At 37.0% G+C, this 23,360-nt stretch overlaps 1 protein-coding gene across 1 annotated transcript; it reads left to right on the top strand.

Annotated features, from left to right (window-relative positions):
* Positions 1–1,488: 1,488 nt before the first annotated feature.
* Positions 1,489–22,869, top strand: LOC108669525 (annexin-B12-like). Its single transcript, XM_018156874.2, has 8 exons — positions 1,489–1,534; positions 3,306–3,473; positions 3,698–3,879; positions 4,467–4,636; positions 5,109–5,203; positions 21,218–21,361; positions 21,917–22,024; positions 22,190–22,869. The coding sequence occupies exons 2-8, from the start codon at positions 3,321–3,323 to the stop codon at positions 22,241–22,243; spliced, it is 906 nt and encodes a 301-aa protein (XP_018012363.2). The 5' UTR covers positions 1,489–1,534; positions 3,306–3,320; the 3' UTR covers positions 22,244–22,869.
* The last annotated feature ends 491 nt before the right edge of the window (positions 22,870–23,360 follow it).

Genomic DNA, 23,360 nt, shown 5'->3' with positions numbered 1-23,360 from the left:
GTACCTGTCTCTTATACACATCTAGATGTGTATAAGAGACAGACGCTAATTGGCACATTCCTGTGAGAATTAGTTGTATTGACGGCAGAAATTCTTAAGTTGATATCAAAATAATGTATGGAAAAAAATGAGTTCAAATTAATAATTAGTTGGTACTATTTCAGGCGCGACTTCCTCTTATGAGTCGAGCAGCGCAGAGGGCCACTATGCGGTGGTCAGTATTCACAAAATAATATGCAAGTTTGATTGAAGCCCAGAGATCGTTTTTATTAATAATTTTCTTATTAATATTAATGNCTGTCTCTTATACACATCTAGATGTGTATAAGAGACAGATTTAGAGTAGATGCATGACAGTGCCATGCATCTTGAATCCGGTCTATATCAAAATGTAAAAACTTTCAGGAATTTACATTCATGACGGATTGACCTCATTCAAAGTTGGACCAATGACACGAATCTCACTTTCTCCATTTCTTTTGCTCGTGTGGCTTTCATAGTGAATGGCTTCTTTATCTTCTGATTACAATTCAGTCTTATATATTAATCATCATGCCATTTAATGATGACATGAATTGCGACCTGCTCCTTCTCGTAAGATCCTATTTATTAAAAATACTCCGGAACAGAGCCACATTATAGGAATATTGTTTTCGTGATGTGCCACGTAACAAAAGTTTTATTTGTAGATAACAAAAATCTCGTTATTAAGATTATGCGAAGACAATGTTCAAAAAAATCAGAAACTCTTTATAAACATCAAAAGATATTCTGAATCTTCTGTACCTGTTTAAAAGTTATTACACATGTTTCACGCAAGAAGTCTTCTTCGATATCTAAGTGTAATGCGTGACTGCATGATGTGCTGTTGAAACTCTGCTATTATTTTAACTAATCATGAAAGTCAGTGTCACCAGGCTTACGTAATTTCACTTGAAAACTTAATTTTATACCGCCATCATAAAGTTTCGCTAACCAGCGCAATCGATACAAAACTAAATCTCGGAATTTGTCCGGAAAAACGTCACTATAGAAACTCTGTTCCTCCTTCAGAGAGTTTTTTACCGTACATAAACAGAACGAAAAATTAACTCGTCATTAAAATTTAATATTAATTAAATTAAATTCGTATGTTTTAATTAATTAAAACATACGAATTACTAAACTTTATTAAGTCATGCGTGGTGACAAAATATGTATCTCTGATGGTGCCATTATCCTTACGGAGTTAAGACTAAGACACATCTATTAAGGCGAAGAAATATGACAATGGGTATATTTTTAAACCAGCATCAACCGTAAAAGTAATTATAAATATCTTGACTATTAATCATATCTTATTTCGTCGACAACGACAACGCTAACTGGCACATTGCTGTGATAATTAGTTGTATTGACGGCAGAATTAAATTCTCAAGTTGATATCAAAATAATGTATAGAAAAAAACTGAGTTAAAAATAATAATTAGTTTGTACTGTTTCAGGCACGACTTCTTCTTATCAGTCGAGCAGCGCAGAGGGCCACAATGCGGATGTCAGTATGCAAAAAATAACATGCAAGTTTGTTTGAAGCCTTGAGATTGTTTTTAATAATAATTTTCTTATATGTCATCTAAACGAGCTGAACGAAATTTCTTGATAGAGATGAAGTTTGACATTATCTTCAAATCGTGCTCTATTTTATATCATTAATTTATGAAAGATAGATAATATTAAGATAAGAAGTGGTTTCAAATCTAACGTTGAATGGTAACAATCTCGGTGAATATACATATATTTAAACGAAACAAATAAACGCATTTGCACGTATATCACGTGCGATCATCAAATCATCAAAACATGCGTTCAAATGGTATGACGGGGGTAACACTTAGTTTTATCTCCTAAAATATCATTCTGACGTTTATTATGCAATGATGTAGCGGGACGACTAACTACATTCAAATATCGATGGTATCTGCCCGCGGGCCCTAACATACGAGGTTGTGGAATTACAGAGTGCGAAATAGTAAAGGGACACGTAACGTATTTACGTAATCCTTTGATTATAAGGAGCTTAAACAATGGTCATGGTAATAGAAATACAATTACAGCATGCGTAAATGCTAACAAACGGTCAATGACAAGAGTTCACAGCCCAGCCACAGACTAATGATCCCCATATCCTACGAAAGGGAGCGCAACAGTAGGCCACTAATTTTACTCTTAAATAAGCCCTGGAGCCAACGCCTAGCTTCACCATGCATTAACTTTACTCAGCCTCGGAACTAGAAGCCGCAGACTACGCTTAAACTCCGTAATCCAAACAAGCGGCACACTGCCGAAAGATAATAGCGTCGTAGGTCTTCAGCCAATGCTTAAGCGTGCTAGCTCATAAGCAGGCAGTTGTCCATCTGGCTGTACCTACTCCGGCCTAACCTCTTCTGGCCTAGCCTATTCATGCTGTCCCTGCTCACAACCTTCTTGCAGCCAATGACTGGCTCTACCAGCACACTTGGACCGCCTTTCTAACTTCTTGCAGCCAGTGAGGTTAGGTTAGGTCCGCTCAGGTTTGTTTTGGGTGGAGAAAGGTTGCAGCTCGTATAGGTTAGGCCTGAAGAGGTTAGGCCAGAGGAGGTTTGGCCAGATGCAGTATGGCCGTGTTTACCTTTGGCAAGCTTATTTTGTGGCTGTGGACATCCGGCGCCATGGCTTTGAGCACTTGACTTCATAGGCCGTGATGCACTCTAGCGTTCTTACCTATGGAAAGGAATATGAACTAAGTGTGAAGTTTGGCAAAGCTGGCCTCCGGGGTGCGCTCCCTACGAAAGATGCGATCTTATACTTTTCATTTTCAGTCATAGTCGGAGAACTGCGGCGACTCGAAACTAACAAAGCGGCCAAAAATTGGTCCGCTACAATGAGAATACACGACGCTAGACGTAAATGACATTAGAAAATAAATGCGTCGCCCAAAGCAAATCTGATTTGGCCATTGAAACTTGAAATGCCTCGTTCGTTCATTTACTCATGAAAGTTAATTGTAAAATTTTAAACTATATTCTTAACTGCTGCGATATCCCAAACTTCCTGTAATTTAAAAAAAAGCGTGTTGAGAAGGCTAAAATTTTCGGTTCATGTTCTTATTTTTAGTTTTCATTTAGTTACGAGTTATTTTCATTTAGTATTTTGTAAATGGGAACAGTGCGGCAGAGTTGTTAAAGAAACGCCGCGTTCGTATCGGCTAGTGTTGAAAAGCTATCAATAATGGATATTTTTGTACTGTATTTTAGTTGTTGATGACTTAAATTTAATCCTATTTCCAGGACCAACCGACCATCATGACACTGGGGCACAACCCCACATGTGACGCGCTCACGCTGATGAGAAGTTTTCCCCCCCCCGACGAAGCCTCCATCATCAATATCCTCGCCAACAGGACCAGCGACCATCGCCAGGGAATTATTTCGTTTGGCAGAGGAGCTTTGCACAGGGTAAGAAGTTCATTATAATTAACTAGCCGATTTCTTACATTTCTGAAGACAAAAGAAAATGAGATTTTGTATTCTTCCGCATCATTTTCCAAGCTGCATTCAGAAACGTGAATATTTCGGAGAAAAATTACAGTATTTTTTAGCCGTTCGATGTTGCTATCAAATTCGTGAATTTATATAAAAGCTTAGTAACACCAACAAAACTAGTACCTATCTTTCTTCAGGATTTGATCGCGGTACTGGAGGAGCAAAATATTGAGCCTGCGTTCAAGATCGTTTTGCGCGCTGTTTTGACCCCTACAGCTGTGCTACTGGCCTACCATCTCTTTGACGCGATCCAGTGGCCCGGAACCAATGAGACCACATTGGTCGAAATCCTGTGCACTCGCAACGACATGGAAATCCAGTTAGTGATTCCTTTTATTCGACCCAAATAAGCTCTTATATTGGTAAAAGAGGATGAATTTTGACAACCTAGCCCCAATTTCTTAAAGCAAGCCTAATCCTGCAAAACGCCCATGATTCACCTCTTCCTGTTGTTTTCCATCTCTCTTCCCTCTTTCTGGCTACTCTACGCCACCTCTTTCTTTTTTGTACTCTCTGTCCCAGAAGCACCGTATCACCACTACCATGATATTGTTGCTATGCTTGAGGAGACAGGCGTGTCGTTGTCTGTTAGCATTGACAGATATAAAGTATGGCTGCTGGTTCTGGAGAAACTTATTTCATGCGTAGGAATGTCTGGCGTGCACACCTGAATCTGCTGGAATAGAATTCCTCCGTGTTCATACCATACCAATGAACATAGTTGGGCGTGAAAAGCAGCAATCTTATATGCAATAGTTTAGGCTATAACCTAAAATACTCAGCCATGTCATTTGGTGTTGTGGAACTCCAGATCTGTCTAATTAAAGTGAAGAGAAAGTAGTGGGATTCTTTAGTCTACATGAAAGCAGCTTTAGGTTGGTGTTATTTGAGTCATCCGCATTACAGACAAATCAACTCCGCCTATAATCAAATATACGAGCGTCCGTTGCAACATGACCTGGGGGCTGCCACGTCAGGACCCTTTCGTCGTCTGCTTGTGTCCATCATCAACAACGTTGAGAAGAACTACAACCTGAGCCTAACGATGATACTGGCAAATAAGCTCCACCAAGCAGGTAGTGAAATCAAGCAGGTAGTCTAATGAGACTTTTTATTATATATTTAATATCATTATGTATAACAAATGTTATCTGGTCCAAATAGAATATTATTTTATTATTATATTTTTTATAGTATGCTACGTTATATTAATATTATGGTTGTGGGTTTAAGATTATTAATTATCAAATGCCTTTTTCCGTCGTATTTGATTCCATGTATGATGTATCTTTGTTTTTTATCAAGTTCAATCAGTTCGTAGCAAGATCATTTCCCGTTTGATGATTTATCTCATGAAATTAGTCATAAAGAAATCGCTGTCGTTCAGGTCAAGCCCTAAATTATCGGTGGTTTATGACATTCATAAATATAGTCATCAAAGGATTTGCCTAGCCTTAAAAATAATACGCAAGTCAAGTTTGATAATAGAAATTATAGAATTTGACTTCATTTTAAACTGATCACAAATCGATTCTATTCAAAACGAAGATGAGTCGTTGGACGAAGCCGAGTTCAGCAGGATCTTTTCCTCACACTCCTTCACTGTGCTACGCGCCGTGCTCGAGGAGTACAAGAAAATTAAGGTAGGAAAAAACATAAATTTTGCTGAACCAATTCATCGACAGAATATTTTCTCTACCTTAAGGCACGTAAATGAGTAAATATTTTTTTAAATGATACAATTGTAGCACTGTATGTGTAGGATTATCAGAATATTTCAAGTAAATAGGAAAAGAACAACGTTGTAAAAGAACGACATAGTTAGCGTCTTCCTCGTTTCTGATTTTCAATATAGAGTTTCTTGTTCGTACTCTTCATGTACTAGCGTCGACAATGGGCGTTGCATCCGCCAAGAAGCGGTCTCCTGTGTATCACATATTGAAATGTAGTAACCTATGAGCTTGCATACATACAATATAAACATTGCTAATGAAAAGCTAGGTTAATTCTTTCATCGCAATTTTTTTAAATTGCAAATGTTGTCGCTCAAAAACAATTTACAACAGAATTCTTCGTCATATTCTTTTTAATGGCACTGACATCAGTAACAAGTTCAACTGTCTCAAGTGGCAAGGGTCTAAATAGGCGTCGATTATTTTAGCTGTCTTTTAAGTTTCGAATATTCAAATCTTTAAGAATCGAATGTTCAAATTTTTAAGTGTCGAATATTCAAACAACTGCTGCTAATTTCCAGGGCATGAGTCTGCATGATGCCATCAGGAGCGAGTTCTCAGGAAACATCAAGACCGGCCTGCTGGCCGTGGTCATGTGCATTGAGAACCGACACCAGTTCTTTGCCAAGCGTCTGCACAATGCCATGAGGGCCCAAGATGGAGTAAGTTGCTCTAATTCAATTTATTTGTTTTTACTCTGATTTATTTCTAATAAAGCTTAACACTGCGCGAAAATATTTTTATGCGGTAGGCAATTTACAATTTATGGGCGCCTTTCGTTGAGATCTATTTCGAATATTCTTAAATAAGTTGTCACAGTAAAATATTTGGCTTGATTATTATTGGTGATGGATTATTGAAGGTAAGAATTTCCCCTTTCCAGGATCTGGAAGAGCCGTAACTTACAGACAATGCATTTACTCATGGTTGAACTATTTGAGGGTGACCCACGAAGATTGCCGTCTTTCAGTTCAGCTTTCTTGTTACGCCACTGAGACCGAGAAACGTAAACAAACCCGTCATTCCCACGACGGATTGGTTGACTGGTTTGATCGCATTTCGGTGATTGGTTAATGCCCGTGACGTCACTGAGATCGAGAAACGTAAACAATCCCGTCATTCCCATGACGGATTGGTTGACTGGTTTGATCGCATTTCGGTGATTGGTTAATGCCCGTGACGTCACTGAGATCAGTGACGTCACAGGCGAACAACACGCTACATTCGCATAAATGAGCATCTCACGGGTCAACCTTATACTAGTTCAACCATGCATTTACTTACCTGCAGTTAGGTTTAGGACTTCCAATTGAAGTAATTTGTCGCCGTGTTCAGTTGATTCAGATCATGAATTTTGGTTAATGCGGATTCGTTTTTCGGAATCATTTCAAGTTGATGCCAATAGCATGAAAAGCCTTTAGCCATAAACCTAAGAATAACAAATGATACTAATTCCAAACAATTATTGTACTTCTTATAACTTCGGCTACCTCGTCGCACATAGAACACTCTCAACCGCATCATCTTCACGAGAGCTGAGATTGATCTCGGCAACATCAAGCACGAATATCAACGCGTCTTCGGCCACACTCTTGAGAGCGACATCGGAGTGAGTATAATAAATACGAGTATAAACCAATAGCGCTTCGAACTGTGGTGGGTGATGGTGAGCCTTATAATTTGTCGTTGACGCTCAAATCCTGAAACGTATTCCGGTGAAATAATCAATATTACTTATTAACCCTCTACCTCCGGGAACATAACTTTCAACTTAAATTATACGTAAACTATTGAGTGTAGCAACCTGAGGACGTTTGTACGCAACAGAGAACATTTTAACCCTCTACCGCCGTATGTCACTCTCCGGGAACATAACTTTCAACTTAAATTATACGTAAACTATTGAGTGTAGCAACCTGAGGACGTTTGTACGCAACAGAGAACATAGTAAAGTTGTACGTGGTGGCAACCATCAGTGCAAGTCATATTGTGAGCACTAGCAACGTATCTTTTTTGGGAAGTAGGCTTGTCTAACAATATTGCTCCGGTTACTCATGTCAGACGGTAGAGGGTTAAAATTATCTCATTATTGTGAAACTTATGATCTCCTTATTAAGATGAATTATGAATGATTTATGACTAAAGAATTCTCTTGCCTTCAGAATTACACTTTTGGCGCCTACAGGCAGATGCTGCTGGCCTTCAGCAATTACTGAACTCCCCCATGGCCCCATAGTATAAGGCAACGAATGGAAATGCATAACTTTTGAGGTCAATATTTTAGTTGTATTCCATAGACGCACACGCCAACTGTTAACATAATCACCAGGTGAATTTAGAAGATTTTTTGAAATTATTACCACATATAAGAGTATGATTTTGAGACAATTTTATTTGTCGATGTTTGTGGAAAAACACCGCAGGAGTGTATCAAGCTGTATGAGCAGCTTGATACACTGACCTCACTCGTGTGTGAATATATCATTTATAAACATTTTAAATGTGATGTTCACACTGAAAAGTTCTTATCATGCGCATGCTGCTGTTGCTTACCATTTCGTTTCACGTACAAATCTTTTACTCGCATGAATAGCCTGCGATGTTCAGTCATATCCCGTCAAGCTGTTGACGTTCATACGCGAGATAATGATTCTGTTTATGATTGACAATGATAATGGTTTACATCTATACGTATATGATAATGATTTACATTTATACGATTAGCTCAGTCAGATATTTGAGGTTGAACTCAAAATTCCACATACTTGTGCCTCTGCTGCGTAATCTGCCGATTTATTTTCCACAAGCGTATGGAATCAGTGTAAAATATTCAGAATATTATGTACAATTTGGAATGCTTTAAAGTAATAGACATGATTTTTGTACCTGATTATACTAACTACTATTTAACATTTATAAGCTTTGATCAGAGAAGTGAAGGAACAGGTTATTTTATGCAGCGAGAGGTTAGCTTCTTACTGATCCGCATTTCTTGCAATTAATAGCTCGAGCTGTATTTGCCACATCCGAAGGTGAAGTTATGCTTGTGTGGAATACCATTCAAAAACCACGATACTTAAAAATAGAAAAAGTTCAGTTATTATTTCCTTGCAAAAGTTCTAAAATATCAACTAGGTTTATTGAAAATTTTGTTTGAAAACATAACATGCTCCATGCAGATTAGCGTTTCAAACATTCAAACTACATCCATACTTTTGCATGTAGGAAAGTGAAATGAATTGACAGTAAGCCAAACAAACTTAATGTTACAAATTATGGTACTTTGCCTAATAGTCCAGCGATAGAATTCAATCGATAGCTGAAAAATGAGCTTGAAAAAGTAATGCATAATTTTATTGGTTAATTCGAATACTTCATGCAACGGATCTATAACCATATTAAATAATTTTCTAAACGAATCAATCAATCACACCACTCGCGTACATATGCCGTTCACACAAGATCTTCTCAACGTAGCCTTCATACTTCATCAAAAAACTTTTCATAGGACACATTCAGCAGCAAATTCTTTTATGCAATGACAAAAAGACCAGATTATAAAACAGAAGAGCGGGACGCTGCTTCTATCAATGTCTGCCCGTTTGGATATTGTTAACCATTATTTGCTCACCCGTTGACTCACTCCCTCTCTTCACACCTTCAATTAGCATCCGCTATTTTCTTGGATAGCATCCAATCAGAACTTAACCGTCAGCCAAGACGATGGGCAACTTATTGTAGTCTCCAGTAATGTCTCTCTGCACGGGACAGTGGAATTGCGTTAGCAAATAAGCAATGGCTACCCATCAGCGATCTAGAACCACTTTACACCAACCAAACGCTGTTCGCCAACAAGATTATGGTTGGTGTAGACACATGCCAGGGTTACTATTATTTCGATTGTTCCGCAACCGAAATAATAGTAGTGAAATTCGATAGTCATATTTATAACAAACTGAACGTTAAGTGGGTTCGCTCAAATGTGTAATAATTATAATTATTTCGCATATCAGCCAACCCATTTTCACGTTTCATTCACGAGACCATCTCTAAATCATTAATGGTTGAAAAATACTTGAAAAAGAGTTTGATTGTAATGAAAATTGATGAAGTTGGAAGTTGGAAACTCGTCTTGCTAAAACTTTCTGTTGAATAGTATGGGTAATGACAAATGGGTAACTCTGACAAATGGGTACTCTTTGGGTAATGACAAATCATCTGCCGTCGATGTTGTTAGTATCTAAAATAAAAAAAAAAAATACTTCGTAATTTGAAATCTGACACCTTGTTGTTCCAAAAATGTTTGAACTATATTTAATGCCTATATTGCTAGCTGGGTATATCTTGTTTCGTCTTGTCATGTCCCATTGAGTAACAGAAGGTTTTAGGAAATAGTAAAGCACCAATTTTTCCCGGAACTTCTCATTGCTTTGGATTTCACGTGTTTATCTCGATTTTTATTGCTAGTTGGGACAAAGCTTTGTATACTTTTTCGAATAGAAGAATAAACGAAGATTAGCTGCTTAGATTGTACCCAAATCAACAAGTTTACTGCAGCTATTTTGCCTCGATATTCCTCCTATAACGTTCATATCTAGAGTGCTCGATAAAGAGTTCATCAATGTTACATTCCTGGTTCTCAAATGCAATTTTCTTGAAAATTTCGTTCGCCTGAAGCATGTGTGTCACCGATATTTTACTTTAGTTCAGTTTTATAAGCACCTAAAGTTTCAGTTCCGGTGTTGGCTCTAGAGTGAACAGAGAAATATATTTGGGACGTGTATTTTAATTCTGAACATCAGTGGGGCCATGCATGCATACTTGATTTCAATCGTATACTATGTTCAAAATAAATGATTTTACTTCTCGGTCATACCTCATGTGCAATACAAATTTTATTTTACCATTTTTTCACTTTGTTTATTATTTTTCTTACAAAAAGTGATTTTATAAAAATATGAAACGAAAATCGCGTATTGAAAACCTTCGCAAAACGCATATACGTTACAATAATAATACAATTGATCTAGGATTACAATAAGTTGGGACAGCGAAATGAATGTTTAAATGCGTCAATCTCCAAATGAACTGTATTCAAAATGTCGCATGTTGGGCAACGATTTTGTGTTTGCACCTACCTCACCTTAATGTGGCTGCCGATGGACTCGCCTTAGCGCTTTTCACACTCTTGCTTGATGGTGCCTAAGTCGATCTCTGCTCGCGTCACGACCAGCCTGATATGAGCGCCTCTTTCTGTATGCACGCAATACAAATATTATACAGGGTTTGAGAATGCGGATGTTATGAAAATAAATCAATTGAATAGGTAAAGGAGTCCTGCACCATACTAGAGGGTATTACTCTAATGAAAAATCCTTGGCGAGCATTCGCTAACTTGGTATGCAGGACTACAACTAAAACGTGAAAACGGATAATCTCGATGATGAAACCTATAGGGTAAATAAAGTACGATGAACGTCACGAGTCGGGCACAATAATGGCACATACACATCTCCACTGAAGTCTGTCCCGTCAGTTGGGATCAGAATATAATTTTAGCACTATTTAGCGAAAGTAGTACAGAATAGAATCGTCATTGTGATGCGGTGCCAAATATTCCTTAGGAAATGAAGCACCCGAATCCTTTAATAAGGAGGTAATTGGAGCTCGTATAGGCATGCCACGGGGTTATGCACGGATGTTCGATTACATATATCCTAACTGGGGTGTCATGTTCATTTCCATGCCCAGACGAAGTGTTGGATATTTCAGTAGGATGCGACCTTTCGGAACATGAAGCGAAATCTTGTAATTTGATTCAACACTCGCCAAATTGTACCAACCTTCGCTCTGATCAATCAATGTTATATTGTTATGTTCCAAGGAAGAGACCACTTGTGAAATAATTGCCAATATGCATAATTCTGAATTGAAAAACAGCGTACACTACATTTTGCTAAAAGTTTCATGATAAAATTTAACGATATGCAATATTCAGATGGGAATGAATAGCTTATTCTGAACGTATGAAATTACTACTTCGAATATAAGTTGGAAAAATTCGCGATCGATTGATAAGCATTTCTTTTATACTCTATTTATTCGCCTTGATCAGTAATACCTGCGGAACAACCTAATGAAGTGCCGAGAGAAAACTATTTTTACATTGCTTACCAATTATAGCATGAAATTACTTAATTATATTTTACTATAATATGTTTAAGTTGCTTCGGATTCTGTGAAGGTAAATATCAATATTTAGGCAAGGTGATACGTATTAGCTTATGAGTGAATACTGTGTGTCGCATAGAAGATATAAATTTACAACACTGCGTAAGTTTTCATTTGTTTTATTAGTAAACTGATGCTGGATAATTGATTACTGATTAGTTCTCGATAATTTCAGACACCATCTATTTAACGAATTAGAAATCCAGCCACTAGATGATTAGGTAAATGACAGGATCTCAAATTCTGTTGGTCGCGTAATAAAATCGTTATACATATCCATGAAATGTTATTTGATTTATGCGTTTGATATTTCAAAAAAGAAAGTACGCAATATTACTGACAATGGTCGATATTGGAGGAAATACTTTATATATGTTTTTGTATATTAGTTCCTTAAGTTGAATTCTAGCCATCATTGATCTGTAGTACACGGCTACCTGTTGATGCTTTAGATTAATGAATTGATTTTACGTAGTTAAATTTAATTTATTATTTTATTTATAATAAAGAACAAATACATTTTAATTTGAACGAGCGAGGCAATTAAATTTGAACGAACGACTGTAACGGTAATTAGTATAAAGATACATAGATGATAAGACGTTTGTTAGGCAATAAGGCGATTTACTTACGTCGTTATCTGTGCTTGGATCGAATCTACGTAATGAAGTGCCGAGAGAAAACTATTTTTACATTACTTCATCAAGAAATCCAGATTTTATGAACTTCTTGTAGGATTTGAGGATTTTTCTCTGAAAAAAGTTCAAATTTTCATCGGAATGGTTCGCATCGAAGATATTTTGACAGCTGGTGGAAATACGCAATATTTGTTTCAATTTAATCACACCAAAAATAAAAATAGGAATGTTCATGCTGTACGTATGTTTCACTATTCAAATATATATGACGAATTCACGTTTTTTATTCCATACATAAAACAAGAGGTGGGCATGGCGCGCTACATGTAGCGGTAGCGGTAGCGGCGTTACATTTAAGCAATTGTAGCGGTAGCGGTAGCGCCCGCTACATTTAGAGCATGTAGCGGTAGCGGCCGCTACATTTCAAAGTAGCGCTGCCCAGCTCTGCATAAAACATAATATTTGACCACAAGAAAAGGATGGGATACTTGTGAAAACAGGAGAAAAATTTTGATTAATATTTTTCCAAGGTTTCCAAGCTCTGGCAATAACACAGCTAAGGTTTGAATATTCAACCACTAGAGGGCGCGTCTCTGTATTTATATGCAGGCGAGTTATTTCGATCACTTGGCAGCCTGTGCTGATTACGAGCTACGGGCCCTGCAGGCTGCAGCTGTACGTGTAGTCACTAGTCAGTAGTCACTCGAGTGTAGTACTGTAGTTGACACAACGTGTGCTTGTGGTGTGTGGTGTTCGCTCGTTCTCGTCAATGTTTTGATAAGGGAGTTTGTTCTCTCTCAAGGCGACTTGATTTGCAGGTAATCTCATATGCTCAGTAATCGTTCATTACTATAGACCTGGATTATTCAACATGCGAATGAGCTAATTTTAAATGTATTTATTTAACTTGGCACCAGTCACAGGTGATCAAACGTAGTGCGGTAGTGGCTCTCTTGCAACTTGCTGTGACCAGAGATAGTGCGCCACACCTTATCTGTTTGTTTAAACCTCCTATCAGTATCAGGCACTGAAATTAACATGTAACGGTGGAAAAGTTGTTCTTATAACACATCTTCTTCAACTTTTATGTAGAATTTATTGATAAAACCATCTGCGGTGAGGATTTTTCTCACAAGTAGGCTAAATGATTTTATTGTGCCTGACTTAAGCACTCTGTACAACTTGGTTGCTTACTACTTCTTTTGCAATATAGATTGTTACTATGAATGATTTCCTTGATAGTTTGTGGCCTAGAGCTCAAACTTGCGATATAAAATAAATTCTTGAAAGCTGAATTCTATGGCACCTACAACGGTACAAGAATGGTTTTTGTTTGGCATTGCCTAGTTCATGCAATAGCTGCTATTTAGGAGAATTTTTAATGATTGGTCACGCACATCTCATCTTCACATTTGGTGTTCTGATTTGTGTTAATTTAAACATGTTTGATCGTCGCTTGTGGAAATTTTGACTAGAATTCGTAATAAATATGAATATCAGTACTAAGCTAAATATTGTATTTGTCACGAGGTGGCCAAGTTCGATCGTGAGGAATTTTATTGATAATGCTTATTTCTAACTTTTTTCGGAGTACCTACCTACGCGAAAAAATATAGGTTAGGTATGAATTGAGACGGTCTATCCTTCAACAATTTTCTTTGTGAGAAGTATACAGAATTTAACAGAAAACGACTACTCTCAGTACTTGGGATCTTATTAATCGTATGTACGCAGCACTGCGAGAGTTTCACGAATCTCTATATTAAATTCTACTTCAGTTTTCGATAAAAACTAAAAATATGCCCGTATCACCTTATGACTTCGCCCGTGATCGAATGGAAGACTGAACTCGCCCCTTTATACTATCACAGTTGAAACGTTTGCTGGCGCCCTGGCTAAAGTTGTTTTTCTTATTATTTATATTTTATAACATCAAATAGTTTAGGTGTAATCATGTATGATTTAACATTAAATTCTTGAAGGATCAATAAGAAACTACAAAACTAATGCTTATAGTTGCGCTGGAACAACTTTCAGTTTATCAACTCTGTCCTTGCGTCTGGAGAAGGAACTGCCTAGTCTTCAGAGGGTCAGGGTCGCAGCAGATAACTTACCGCTTTTTGGTTAGGCTTATCGGAATGTATAGGAATTCCTTATGTTTGTATATAGATTGAATTCCCTTTATTGCTATAACTTTTTGCTGTTTAGTTACGCATGTAAGAAATAAGAATAGATAGGAATTGTCTTCATTCTCATATAGACGACTTCTCCTTATTGCTACATTGTATAACGTTTCCTTGTTTAATATATAGGTTGAATATATAGGCATACAGGAATAATATATAGGAATTCCCTATATTTCTATATAGATGAAATTTCTTATATTCCTTCATAAATGAAGGAAATTCATATCCTGTGTTCATTTAGGGAAGTAGGATACGAATTCCCTAAATTTCTATAGTACCGTATAGGACTTCAGCGAATTCGTCTCTGGTGAAATCAAGCTTTCAACGGTGCTGTAGACTTATAATTAAATTTGTTTCTTAAAAAAATTGAGATCTCTCTTTAGCAATTGAGCGAGGATGAATTTCTGATCACAACGCCTGCATCAACTCTATTATGAACGATACGATAACGGTAATTACTATGAAGATACATAGACGATAAGGCGTTAGTTAGGCAATAAGGCGGTTTACTTACGTCGTCATCTATGCTGGGATCGAATCTATATCATGAAGTGCCGAGAGAAAACTATTTTTACATCGCTTTCCCAATTGTAGCATGAAATTAAATGGGATTATATTTACTATATGTTTATGTCGCTTCGGATTCTTTTATGGAAAATATTAACATTTAGGCAAGGTGAAATTTATTAACTTATCATGTGAATACATTGTGCCGTTTAGAAGATATAAATTTACGACACCGCGTAAGTTTTTTTCGTATTATTAGTAAACTAAAATTTATTAATGCTTGATAATTTCTGAGACCATCCATTTAACAAGTTATAAATCCAGCCACTAGATGAATAGGTAAATGACAGGATCTCAAATTCAGTTGGTCACGTAATGCTTATTACGTAATGAAAATGTTAGACATTTCCATGAAATGTTTCTTCATTTATACGTTAAATATTAAACGAAAAAGTACTGATTATATTACTGACGGAGGTCGATATTGGAGAATATCTAATAAAGAATAAATAAATATTAATTTGAACCAGCGAGGCAGTTAAATTAGAACGAACGAAGTAATTGATTTCGAACGAACAGTAATTGAAGGAAATATAGTGTCGGTGAAAACTAATTAACATAGAAACGTTGTATAATGAACTACTATTTTAAATCCAACATAGTTCAACTACACGAACAGACCAGCAAGAAATCCACATTTTCTGAACTTCGTGAACGATTTGGTGATTTTTCGGTGTAAAAAGTTCAATTTTTCATCGGAATAACTTGCATTGCAGATATTTCGACAGCTGGTGGAAATACGTAAGATTTCTTTAAATTTGATCACACACACAGAAAGATAAGAATAGTCATGTTATAAGTTTGTTTCATCCTTCAAATATATATGTGATGTGACGAATTGGGATCAAATCTGTGCTGGGACCGAATCACGATAATGGGAAAGATGTTTGTGTAAGAAAGGTTTACGGTTTTACACCATATTTTATTCTCTGGTCACTCCGGGGAGTAAATTGCATTAAATATACCACATATTCGTGCAAAACAGCAAACAAGAACTTACTACGAGTCTACGACTACTGTATATTTTATATCCTTTATATCCAAATTTTCATCAATAGGTTAACTAACGATCATCCCGAAAATATCTCTCATTGTCGTATTATTACTACGATAGTTTGCAGAACTTAACGCTTCTTGAAGCCTAATTTTATCGTACACGTTTCATTGTCTTGGTATACTTGCGTCACGATGAGTCAGGCGCGTTACTTCACAGCTTTGTATCACGGAGGCAAGTCGTGCGTCAATTGCATTCAGTGACGTCATACATACACGTGACCTCATGACGCCGTTCTCTACATCAACTCTCATGCCTCTTGTACGACAACTTCATTAGACCTCTGGCTGCGTTGCCAGCTGCAGTGTCAAGTGATCGCTCTGTAGCCAGCTGCAGTGTCAAGTGATCGCTTGTAGCTAGCTGCAGCGTCAAGTGNTATCCCGAACTCTTGAAGGATATCCCGAACTCTTGAAGGATATGCCTATTGTGTTAATTAGTTTATACGAATTAGTTTAAATGTTTTTTTTTGTTGCGTCTTGAAAATAAATGGTTTTGTTTAATATGAATTGTGATGAAATTTTGAAACAACGCCATCGCAAGCATTTACCGCATCTCCATAATGCCTTCCAGCAATGCTGTTACTTATTGTATGTCAATGAAATGTATACACCATCCTTGAAAATAATAACGTAAAAAATTTTAAGAAATCCATCTATACTTTGCCCTTCCCTAACTGCATTAAAGACAACTGGTAGCTGGACTGGCATCGAAGTTGTTCATGGAAGTGTTCGCAGCATCGTGATTGCTATGTTCATCACTTATAATTTGTACAGTGTAATTCTTTTCTTTTACAGTCAATTTCGTTTAGTTGAAGTTGTGAAAATTTGACATCGACACAATGAGTTTCGGCTTCACACAGGTAAGCCTTGAATACCATTCATGAACGCCATTCATTTACTTGTCGGATGATGATGTATGTGCGGATATAGGTAATGAACAATGCAGCTTTCATTAAAGACCAGAGATTATTTTTTATTGACAATTTTATTATTGTTTTTATCTATTCGGCGAATTAGGCTTTTGATAGGACCTGAAAATTGAAAAAAAGGTTTCCAAGGGACATTTTCTTATATTTTACGACTTTTCGAATGCAACTACATTCATTATCAAGTAGAGGAAGAGTTTTGCAACACTTGAATAATTTTGAAATGAAGTTAGTACAAACATAGGGCATTATGGTTACAGATTTAAAATCAAAGCTTGAATTACGAGAATAGTTTCAACTTCCTTACAAATCCGGTAGTTTGCTAATTCAAATCTGGTGACCCATGCTTGATGATGGACATTGAAATTGTTCTCGTAATTCAAGCTTCGAAAATATTGAAGACATGGTATAAATTTAGAGTGTAAATTTACGGATTATCATCGAAAAATACCAGATTATTTGAAACCTAATTAAAAATATTATTCTATGCTATTGATTGGTACCTATTTAGAGTACAATTTTCATTGTATTTCAAGAAATGAAATTAATAAATTTAGAAATACTACTGCAAAAAGTATCAAAATAAACCTCTGACATGTGTCTATCACGATCATATTTTTGTTACTTTAGCCATTCATTATATAGAAACCCATTCAGGATATCTCCGTTCATCACACATCTATTATTAATGCTATTGTTATTATTAGGCTTTAACTTAATGATGAATCATTCTATTGATTGCTGAGCTAAAGTTATTAATTGAATTAAGGGGTTTTCACCGTTTTGCCCAGCCCTCAGGGTCATATAACCCGATCACAACCCTGTACCCGGGCTCATCTCAGCCAGTTTATCCAACGAATCTTGGATATCCACAGCCACCTGGAGGAGTCCCTCCTTATCCTCCCACGCCTGAATACCCGCCCGCATCCGGGTATCCACAAAATTCGGGCTATCCTGCTTATCCTCCCATGCCAAACTCGTCTGCATATCCACCACCACCTTCATATCCCTCTGCTGCTCCTGGATATCCGCCTACTCCTGGATATCCTCCGGCTCCTAGTTATCCACCTGCTCCTAGTTATCCTCCTACTCCCAGCTATCCTCCGGCTCCTAGCTATCCACCGGCTCCTAGTTATCCACCTGCTCCTAGTTATCCTCAAGCTCCTGGATATCCACCCACAACTTCTGGATATCCTCCAGCAGCAGCCAGTGCCCCTGCATATCCAGCCACATCAGGATATCCGTCAGCTCCGGCATATGCCATGACAGCCTCTACGGCTGCTGGATTTCCAGCTACCACTGGATGCTATCCCTCCCTGAGTGAGTTTTTTTATCATGAAAAATCAATCATTCGTATAAGTTAAATTTCAATTCTAGTCCTTTAATCGAAACTAAAAATGCAAGTTAATAAACTTTATAATATCATTAAAAGACATTTTTTAAAAGGCATAAAATATTTATAGTTTCAGACTCGCAAGCAACCTTAGAAGTAATTATTTTTATATCAAGTTTAATCGTATATATCGTATTCTGCCGAAAATTCCAACTGGCATATGATGGTAAAAATTATTAGTATTCACGGCAACATTATTGTCAAATCGATAATAAAATAATTCATAGAAGTAACTGTAAGAATCAAATTCATAAAAGAAACTGTGTAATAATTGAATTAATAATCTTTTATATTGTTTCAGGCTCGACTTCCTCTTATCAGCAGTCAGGCAGCGCTGGGGGCCATTATGCGGTGGTCAGTATGCACAAAATAATATGTAGAGAAATAGTGGACTGTTTAGTATTATATTGTAAACTAACTTAATTGTACGTATAATGGAGGTAACAATCTGTTTTATGCCATGCATTTGACACTCAAGTTTATCGTGCCGTGCGAATGCCCTGAGCTTGACGTAAATGATATTGAAAATTAGTGTCACTTGCATGCTGAAGCAAATTGGATTTGGCCATTGAATGAATTCTGATATATCTCGTCCGCTCGTTTACCTCAACGAATATATTTTGAATTTTTACATTTTTCTTCCTACTCCCGCAGTTTTGTGAATTTTTCCGTAACATTTTTAATAAAAAATATAACTCGGCATTCACTGCATTGAGTGACAGAGAGCTCATTTTCTCTTCGACGAATACATGAAGTCACGGATGGACAGAACGCAGACGGACGGACGGACAGACGGACATGGCGAGCACAATAGCGCCTTTTTTCCATAAATGAGAAAATGCGCTAAAAACGAGGTTAAAAGGTTACAATTTTCGGTTCTCTTTATTATGTTTAATTTCCGTTTATTCATGCGTTTTCTAAGTTATTTTCTCACCCGGAACGGTGCGGAAGAGATTTAGCTAACAAATTAACGCTGCGTACGTATCGGTGAGTGTGAAAACGCTGGGAGCGCAGCCATGCACCACCAATTTTGAACAACAATTAATCAGCCCTGAATACAACGCCCAGCGTCTTTCTGTAAGGCCATCAATCAACCTTGGATACAGACTGCCGTCAGTAACTAGCCCATAACATCATTTGGTTGCAAATAACACCGTCAAACACGGAGCGAAAAGTTCAGAGCGTAATTACTGTCCAGCGTAACGAATAGCTTGCTCACATCATATTAGTTGTTTTTTAACTCAAGTCGATTCTTACATTTTTAAAGGACGAGTTTTAACAACCAAACCCCAATGACAATCCTAATCAAACTCATGGCGCCTATTTAGTCTCTTCCTGCTTATTTTTTATCCTTATACTCTGTGGCAAATGTTTGCCACTTCTTGCTTTTACCTCATTTTCTCCTTGTGGCACCACACCACAGCAACAACCTTGGAAATTAATGAAAAAAAAAACTTATTTTAAAACTTTAAATACTCGTGTATTGCAGTGCACTCGTGAAACCTAATCTCGTGCATTAGTAACAAAAATTTTATGTCAGTTAAAGCTTAAGCTAATCGATAGTACTGAAAAATTTAGCTATAACACTGGGGTGTGGTGCAACTCGAGATCTCTTTATACAGGTTTGATTGAAGACCAGAGCATAATTTTTATTAACAGTTTTCTTATTGTTTTTCGTTCGGCTTATTGAGAAAAGCAACAAGAAAATTGTCGATGAAAACTACACTCTGGTCTTCAATCAAATTGTATAAATGAAGAACTTCTACCTAACTACACTAATATCCGCACTCGAGATCTGTGTCTAATTCCGGATATGGGAGAGAAGTGGGATGCTCTAGCTAACAAGGAACAAGCATCGATTTATTGTTAATTTTGAATCTTCATTACAGCGAAATCAATGCGATGTATCACCGAAAATACGGGCGTCCATTACAAAAAGACTTGGAGGCGGACACTTCTGGGCACTTCCGTCGTCTACTCGTGTCTATGACTGCGGGCGCCCGCGATGAGATGAACCACAACCTGAGCCTGGCTCCGCAGCTCGCGCAGCAGCTCTATCGAGCAGGTAATGTTCGCTTGATTAGCGCGACTAATTCTTTATAGTGAATATCAATATTATTATTGTATTATGCTTTATAATATTATTTTATATTATGTTAAATCAGTTTGTAGCAAGATCGTTTCACCTTTAATGGTTTTATCTTGTGAAATTAGTCATAGATGAATCGCTCTCGCTCTGATGACCCATAGATTTTCGTTGGATCTTGGCAGTTCAATATATTGTCTTAGAATGCTATGCTATGCTTTAGAAATATTAGATATCATATTTGATGATAGAAATGAAGCAATTTGATTTAGTTTTGATCTAATTACTGATCGACATTGTACAAAAGGCGAGGGCAGGCTCGGCACGGACGAAGTTGAGTTCAACAGGATTCTGTCCTCCTACTCCTTCCCTGTGCTACGCGCAGTGCTCGAGGAGTACAAGAAAATTAAGGTAGGAAAAAACTTAGATTTTGCTGAACCAATTCCAGCGTCAGAATATTTTTGGTACGTAACTGACTGAGTATTCATAAAAAATGTCATATATGTAGCATAAACATTGTTAAGTAAAAGCCTGTCTCATGTATTATAATTATTATCTTCTTGAATTGAAATTTTCAACAACTGTCGCTCAAACATAAGCTTCAATATAATTATTTGCCATATATCTTTCATATTGGCCCTACTGAAATTATAAATTTAAACTGTCATTCAGTTTTTCTGTTGTTTAGATAAGCGCCGATACTTTTAACTGTCTTTTAATTATCTACGGTCTTAACTGGTCTAAATAAAAGCCCACACTGTCAACTCCATAGCGTCTTGAGTCTAAATAGGCGCCTATACTTTTAACTGTATCGAGTGTTAAAATAAATGCCTTTACTTTCCAGGGCAAGAGTCTTCATGACGCCATCAGGAGCGAGTTCTCAGGAGACATCAAGACCGGTCTGCTGGCCGTGGTCATGTGCATTGAGAACAGACACCAGTTCTTTGCCAAGTGTCTGCACGACGCCATGAGGGGTCTAGGAACTAAAGTGAGTAGCTCAATTCAATGTATTTTTTTTTTTGCTGTAATTAATTTATATTGAAGTATTCATAGGTAAGTATTTATATTGGAGCATTCCTTTATAATGTGCAGAGATATTTTTTACGGAAGGTAACTTGTAATACATATGCGTTTATTTCTGAGATCTATTTTGATTGTTCTAGTGGATAAGTTGTCATCGTGAAATAGGTGATTTGATTATTACTAGTGATAGATTGAAGGCGGTGCTAAAATGATAGTTATTTTACGCTGTAGGAACGTGTAATAGCGAGGAAGTTCCGTAAGGATTCAAAAGAGGAGCGCCTTAACGACAATAGAATTCCTGGTGGCAGTTAGCTATAGGATTTCCAATTAATGTAATTTGTTACGATGTTCAGTTGATTATTCTACTTGTGAAATAGCGTGAATGCCTTTTCCTATGAGCCAATGAATAACTTATACTAATTTCAAGAATTAGTATTGCATTTCATGAAACCTATGAAAGTTCCTGCATGGCATAAGCATGAATTTTTCGATAATGACTTCGTCTGCCTCGTCTGTACAGGATGACACTCTCATCCGCATCATCGTCACGAGAGCTGAGATTGATCTCGGCAACATCAAGCACGAATATCAACGCGTCTTCGGCCGCACTCTTGAGAGCGACATCAGAGTGAGTAAAACCCGTGCAGCTTCCAATAGAGTTGGGTAATAAATAGTTACAACCTCTGATTTTTGTCGTTGACACTGAATTCCTAATTAATTCGTTGGAATTATTAATATAACGTGGTAAAATAAGACGAAAGTCGCGGTCATATGACAATCCTCTTTCCCGCAGGGTGACACTTCTGGCGACTACAAGCGGATGTTGTTGGCAATCGTCCAGGGCTGAACTCCAGTCTCTCCTCACCAGCGAGCTGAAGAGCTAAACTTTTGATGTCAATATTTACTTTATTTTTAGGTATGATTCCATAGACTGTTGACTTAGTCGCCAGTTGAACTTAAAAGGCTTTTAAGATGATTGTCAAATACATGAGTATAATTTTAGTACTGAAAAAAAAAGTGTTTATAGCTGCGGGAACAATGACCCTTACTATTGTGTGCCTCTAATTCTTAGACACATTTTATCCGTGATTTACAGTTATTTTTTATTATACGCACGTCTCAATCGCTAAAAATTTCATTAATTGAACATTCATTTGTAACTTTTTTAATCTAACAATTATTAGCTTGGGACAAATAAAACAGGCATCAAACTGTCGACGTTCAGGCAGAAAATTTTCAGTTAATTAATTGTGCATTTGCTGCATCGGCCAACCGTATTCCCGCTAGCTTTGCAAATAAGTATCATCTGTATGAATAATGTAAGCGATGCAAGTGATTTTTGTACCGCTAATTTTTTTGTGAAGACTTTAAAAAAAGTTTCCAGTAAAATAGTCGTATTTCCGTTAATTAGGTTAAAAAAACGTGCTCCATTGTACCATTCATTGTGAAAATGAAATGCTCAGAACCACCGAATGTTGCAACCGTTCCTTTACCTTACATGTGAGAAAGTAATGCCTAGCAAATAGGCTAACCGACTGCAAATATGGATTCTCTACGTGGCTAAATTGCCCAGCGCTGTAATTCATTCGAATAGATGCAAACGAATTGCGAGATTATGCTGGTTGCTTTATATTATTTTTGCAGTTAGAAACTTTACCATATTGTATTTGCCTATCACTGAATTGGTGATGTATGTATCAATCGTTTATAATAAATCATTCATAACCTTTAGCGTGCATATAGAAGCGTTCACACAATATCATCTCCACGTAGCATTCATATTTATTTTAAAAAAAAATACTGACATATGCGGCAACAATTTTTTCCATAGCGACGACCTGAAGTCCATTTTTTCTGAAGAAAACTGGATGAAGCCACAATTGATTCTATTATCGTCCCATCATCGAATTTTTTTAATCATTGCTTTTCTCACCCGTCAACCCTCGTCCNTTTCAAAAAAAAAA

The sequence above is a fragment of the Hyalella azteca genome, unplaced genomic scaffold, assembly GCF_000764305.2.
Source record: "Hyalella azteca isolate HAZT.00-mixed unplaced genomic scaffold, Hazt_2.0.2 contig17213, whole genome shotgun sequence".
In the NCBI taxonomy this organism is placed as follows: Eukaryota; Metazoa; Arthropoda; class Malacostraca; order Amphipoda; family Hyalellidae; genus Hyalella; species Hyalella azteca.
This window is presented reverse-complemented; position numbering and strand designations above follow the sequence as displayed.